The 6,288-nt window shown below is 33.2% G+C and overlaps 2 protein-coding genes across 5 annotated transcripts in view; both read right to left on the bottom strand.

The window, feature by feature from the left end:
- Positions 1–11, bottom strand: part of LOC108757292 (inosine-5'-monophosphate dehydrogenase-like) — a 2,035-nt gene extending 2,024 nt beyond the window's left edge. Inside the window, exon 1 of the mRNA XM_018501765.1 lies at positions 7–11. Coding sequence (XP_018357267.1) covers positions 7–11 — 5 coding nt within the window. The remainder of the gene's footprint in view (positions 1–6) is intronic.
- Positions 12–2,695: 2,684 nt separating this feature from the next.
- The window catches only part of LOC108757310, a 5,156-nt gene continuing 1,563 nt past the window's right edge, over positions 2,696–6,288 (bottom strand). For 2 of the 4 annotated variants that reach the window (XM_018501791.1, XM_018501789.1), the window contains exons 5-9: positions 5,943–6,205; positions 5,779–5,852; positions 5,370–5,700; positions 3,759–5,015; positions 2,696–3,499 (exon numbers count right to left, since the gene is read on the bottom strand). In XM_018501791.1, the coding sequence (XP_018357293.1) occupies positions 3,288–3,499; positions 3,759–5,015; positions 5,370–5,700; positions 5,779–5,852; positions 5,943–6,205 (2,137 nt within the window). In that variant the 3' untranslated portion in view covers positions 2,696–3,287. The remainder of the gene's footprint in view (positions 3,500–3,758; positions 5,016–5,369; positions 5,701–5,778; positions 5,853–5,942; positions 6,206–6,288) is intronic. The other 2 variants (XM_018501792.1, XM_018501790.1) reach the window with 2 other exon arrangements.

Raw genomic sequence — 6,288 nt, 5'->3', positions numbered from 1 at the left:
GCGTACGACATCCGACGTATGACGTCCGATATCCAATAAGAGAATTTGTTTCCTGAAGACAAAAATGTCGCTAACTAGAACCTAATTCTCTTGTTGGATGTCGTATCGTCGGATATCGTATACTGTGTGAATCTTACATTATTGTTTACAACGTTTTCGTAAGGTGTGTGTATCTATATCTTTATGCAGAACGATATTTCTTACAAATATATATTGTATACATACACGAATTTATATATAATATACATATAATTGTGTATATCGATATTGCATCCATAGGTTTGATTATACATAACGCGAAATGAAAACAGAAACAACCCTATTGAAAAAAATCATGTCACAATATTGATGGAATCATGTAATTAAAACATGTAAAACGCGTAACGGATTATTCCAAATCAATGTTTTTTTTTTAATAATATAATTTGAAAAATCACATGATATTATAAATATAACTTCATCCATCATGTGATTTTATATATGTGTATAGTTATCGAATTTTAAAGAATTGATTGATAGAGAGAGAAATAGAAGAAAAAAAGAACATTATCATGTGACTTTTCAAAATATGTATAATTTTAAAATCACGTACCGATTTGGAACAATCCGTTACGTGATTTATTACGTGTTTAAAATTCATGATTTCATCGTGTAATTATGTGACGTGATTTTTTTTTCAGTAGAGAAGACAATTTCGACATGTTACAATAAAAGTATTTGTACATTTATATAAAATTAATTATAATTCGAAACGACTAAAAAAAGAGATTATTGTTCCTCTGGTCTTTATTAGTTTTCATTTCTCAACTCTTCATGATTGCTTCGTGACTGAGAAAAGTGAGGCCATTGGCTGCGTTCAGCAGAAAAAGCAACTTTGCAGCTGTTGTGAAATTCTTGAGTACTTATGTGGCATTTTTTCGTTATGCAATCAAAAGCAACCACGTCTAAGGCTATCTTCGTCTTTTGATTCCTTAGACGAAGATAGCCTTAGTCGTAGTAATTTAGTGGTTGGATAACGATAAAACACCCATGATTAGTTTATACATTTAGATCCAGTGAACAACTAAGGGCAAGACGAATCATATTAAAGAATTGTACAACAATTGCAATACTGCTGTATGAGCGTCGTCATATTGAAAATAAGACACCTCCGAATTTGAAGGACAAAACTACATATACAGGGTGTCCCGTAAGCTTTTGCCAAGTGCTTGTGTGCAGATAGAGCGGATTAAACTGAATTAAAAAGTCATCTACCATTTTGCAATTTTCTCAATAATTAACTACTATTAGATATTAATGACTAAAAATCGCTGGATATTGGTCTTCAATAATTTTTTACTCAAATACTATCAACTTCATAGAAAAACTGCAAAAGACAAAAATCATTTATTTTCTTCTCATGGAACTCTAAGAATTTTTTCAGATATTTTATCAACTTTTTAATACTGGAGTTTCTTATGTTTATCAACATGAGAAAATACGTATAAAAAAATTCTGAAAAAATTCTCATAAAGAGTTTATTTTCTCTCATAAAAATTGTTTATTTTCTTCTCATAAAGTTCTGAGAATTTTTTCAGAATTTTTTTATACGTATTTTCTCATGTTGATAAACATAAGAAACTCCAGTATTAAAAAGTTGATAAAATATCTGAAAAAATTCTTAGAGTTCCATGAGAAGAAAATAAATGATTTTTGTCTTTTGCAGTTTTTCTATGAAGTTGATAGTATTTGAGTAAAAAATTATTGAAGACCAATATCCAGCGATTTTTAGTCATTAATATCTAATAGTAGTTAATTATTGAGAAAATTGCAAAATGGTAGATGACTTTTTAATTCAGTTTAATCCGCTCTATCTGCACACAAGCACTTGGCAAAAGCTTACGGGACACCCTGTATATGTAGTTTTGTCCTTCAAATTCGGAGGTGTCTTATTTTCAATATGACGACGCTCATACAGCAGTATTGCAATTGTTGTACAATTCTTTAATATGATTCGTCTTGCCCTTAGTTGTTCACTGGATCTAAATGTATAAACTAATCATGGGTGTTTTATCGTTATCCAACCACTAAATTACTACGACTAAGGCTATCTTCGTCTAAGGAATCAAAAGACGAAGATAGCCTTAGACGTGGTTGCTTTTGATTGCATAACGAAAAAATGCCACATAAGTACTCAAGAATTTCACAACAGCTGCAAAGTTGCTTTTTCTGCTGAACGCAGCCAATGGCCTCACTTTTCTCAGTCACGAAGCAATCATGAAGAGTTGAGAAATGAAAACTAATAAAGACCAGAGGAACAATAATCTCTTTTTTTAGTCGTTTCGAATTATAATTAATTTTATATAAATGTACAAATACTTTTATTGTAACATGTCGAAATTGTCTTCTCTACTGAAAAAAAAATCACGTCACATAATTACACGATGAAATCATGAATTTTAAACACGTAATAAATCACGTAACGGATTGTTCCAAATCGGTACGTGATTTTAAAATTATACATATTTTGAAAAGTCACATGATAATGTTCTTTTTTTCTTCTATTTCTCTCTCTATCAATCAATTCTTTAAAATTCGATAACTATACACATATATAAAATCACATGATGGATGAAGTTATATTTATAATATCATGTGATTTTTCAAATTATATTATTAAAAAAAAACATTGATTTGGAATAATCCGTTACGCGTTTTACATGTTTTAATTATAATACATGATTCCATCAATATTGTGACATGATTTTTTTCAATAGGGTTGTTTCTGTTTTCATTTCGCGTTATGTATAATCAAACCTATGGATGCAATATCGATATACACAATTATATGTATATTATATATAAATTCGTGTATGTATACAATATATATTTGTAAGAAATATCGTTCTGCATAAAGATATAGATACACACACCTTACGAAAACGTTGTAAACAATAATGTAAGATTCACACAGTATACGATATCCGACGATACGACATCCAACAAGAGAATTAGGTTCTAGTTAGCGAAGAGTCTAGTTAGAAGACATTTTTGTCTTCAGGAAACAAATTCTCTTATTGGATATCGGACGTCATACGTCGGATGTCGTACGCTATGTAATAAAATGTGTATAAACGATCAGCCAAGGATGAGTGACAAAACACGTTAGAGACACGTGGATTCGAATAACTTAACATTTATCACATTTGCTGAAAATGACACAGATTATAGAACGCTTAATATGGATTTGTACAGATATGACCATTGCAACGAAACCATCTACCATGAATTTGAAAGAGTTGCAAAGATTACCGCTTTCGATCAAATCTTACTGGCCGTAAAAAAATCGTAGTCAAGACGTCGATAATTCCATCGAGAGCTTCTCCAAACGACGACGTGATGTATTGGAATATTAGTTCGATATAATTCGTGTTCTCATCGTCGTATTCCTCGTCGAAGATATAGTCGTACATCATAGGCAAAAGTATCACTGCGACATACATCGCGATACACAGTAATGCTAATAAAATTATAAACGTTAAATTGAAGAATAAAGATCAAATTGTTTACAATTAATATTCCCTTTCTATCAATGCAGTTTAATCTCTTTTAATTTATTGTACTCTCTATCTTTTTCTAATTCTTACAATTGGAAGAAGATAAGTTAGAGATTAAATGTTTATCTACATTGATAGAGATGGGCTTAAGAATGAAATATCAATCGAAAAAAGTATAGCTTTGTTGAGCGAGCGAGCGAGAAAGAAACATATCTATTGTACCTATGGCTCGAAGTCCGAGCAATCGTTTGCTAGTTCGCTTCATTCTTTTTCGTTGAATCTTCTTCACCAACATGGAGGGTAAAGCAGAAACGCTTTCTTGTGCAACAAACGTCATGTTCGGATTTGAAGACGCTCTTTCATCACCAGTCGTCCGAGTTGAATTTCGAAGCGCTGTATTGATCATGCAGGAGAGGACAGAACATTGTCGTAATGTCTGAGATTCAGGTAGATGCTCGTTTAAACATTTGTCTTTTTCTTTTGCGTTATCTGGCTTGATTTTACGCCGGAGTTTCCAGTAATATTCCCAATAACTTTTGTTCAACAGCTCTTGAGTCTCCAGGGGAATGGATGATGGCTTTTCAAATGAGTTTCTCGTTTGTAGATTCATCAACGAACGAGAATTTATTCGGTCTTGTTTCGACGCATTGTACTTTACTAATATAGAATTCGTACTATTTATTCCGTTTCTTCCGTGTAACGAGTGACTTATTTTGGAGCGACCGCGGCTCTTTTTATATCGTTTACCTTTAATGCCACGATAACCAGGCAGTATCAGAGTATAGTCGGAATCTGTAATCGCGAAACGGGATTTCTTCCGTAAGAATGACTTTGCCTTTTTTGACAGATTCATCAGTGGCGTTTTACGTTTCACGTTAATGCGCAGCTCTCCCTCTCCGTGCTTTTCCTCCTTACTTTCTTGTTTCTTATTATTTTTGCTATATTCCTCCTTCTCGTCAACTTGACTAAAGACTAAATTTTTATCCAGTACTTTGTCATTTATTACATTTGTCCAAGATTTAACTGCATTGCCTCGATCATCCTTTACGTGATACGCCAGCTTTTGCATCCCCGTGTCGATACACGAACACGTCCGCGCTTTCGCCATCTTTCTTTCGCTCGATTTCGACATTTCTCTCTCGTTCTTTTCTCCATTCGCGATACAAGAATCCATCACGTAGCTTTGATCGACGAAATTTTTCAATCTTGCAGCGACATTTAAATTTGAGTAACTTAAACTTTTATCATTGTTGACGTCAACCGCATTATTTAATTCTAACTCATCAAAGTTTCCACAACGATCATTATCGAGCGTGATATTCTTTGTAATATCTTGATTCAACGATGCGACGCTTTCCTTCGCGTCTATTTCGCGCTCGAAAGTGTGGTATCCTTCACAATTGTTGGAAATACTTTTGTTCTTCGAGATATCATCGTTGCTTTTTGCGTTATGACGCTCAATATTAAAAACAGCATTATCTAAAAACAGCACAAATTTCGATCGTTCTTGTCTTGTCAAATTATTGATAATATTAAATCACAAAAATAATTTTGTGGCTCTAAAAATAAATCAAATACAAGTATTGTAAAATGCCTATATGAGCTCCCGCTATTGTTGATACGTAAACGCAATATATTTTATAATCCGCACTAAGGAGGATTCAAAGATTTTAGAATTTAGATTCGAAACGTTTGCGAAACGTAACTTTGTTGCTGAGTACGTTCCAATTGTTTGCGATCTTATCGCCTTATAAATATATTATTGACGTATCAATCGTGAAGAGACTCATATTGGAATGTTACTCATACTTTATTGAGATAATGATGTATTACTATCAAGTGGATATTTTTCATTCTTAGACTCCCTGAAGCTATGCACCGAATTGATACTCTTCAGCGATTCTGTACAGACATTCCCGACAGTTTCCCGATCTTTCACACTGTCATTTTGACACACGGACGGCATGTTAACATCCTTTCCCATTTGCGTAAGCATACTCGATATTTGTAAAGGTGTATCGCGATATGCGACTATAGGAATTTGAACGCTGTAACACTGCAGTGGCTGCGCGGACGAGGACGCAGTTTCTATGTTAACAGGATTGATAGGTAGCGCGTGTATCCTTTTCTCATTAACCATTAAAAACAGTGGCCTATTAGTTTCCTAAGAGACATAAATATACGATAAAAGCCTGCTTTTAATATGCAATGCTAATCATAACGCGCAATCGCAAATTGAAACCTTGTATACTTGATTTTGTTCTTGAGGAAATCCATTTCCAACGTCGTATTGCTCGTTAGTCGCATACTGCAAGGCTGAAATGACAATTTACAATTAAAATTGATTTTAAAAGCTAATTGAATCATACGCAATCGTTTCACGATATAACAATTTTGTACAATTACTTGGACAGTGTTTCGCTTCTAAAATGGATTGTTCACCAATAGAATAATCAGTCATCTTGTTCGCCGATTTTGTAACATTTAATAAATGATCTACATCGTGACACGCTGGTACATAATCGTTTATGCTTTCGCTCGTTTCCCGTGATTTATTTTCAAGCTTTTCAGTTTTTTGCGTGATACTTGTGTCTAACTGTGGTGTTTGTTCATCGTTTTTTGTGATATAAAATTCATCTGGTTTCTCAGCTTTTTGCCGTGATATCTGTCTGCATTTCATAAACTATATTGGTATGGCATGTTAACGAAACAAAACGTAGATAAAAATATATTAAATAATGTTAAAAAAGGA

Source organism: Trachymyrmex septentrionalis, unplaced genomic scaffold, assembly GCF_001594115.1.
Source record: "Trachymyrmex septentrionalis isolate Tsep2-gDNA-1 unplaced genomic scaffold, Tsep1.0 scaffold137, whole genome shotgun sequence".
Taxonomy (NCBI): domain Eukaryota; kingdom Metazoa; phylum Arthropoda; class Insecta; order Hymenoptera; family Formicidae; genus Trachymyrmex; species Trachymyrmex septentrionalis.
This window is presented reverse-complemented; position numbering and strand designations above follow the sequence as displayed.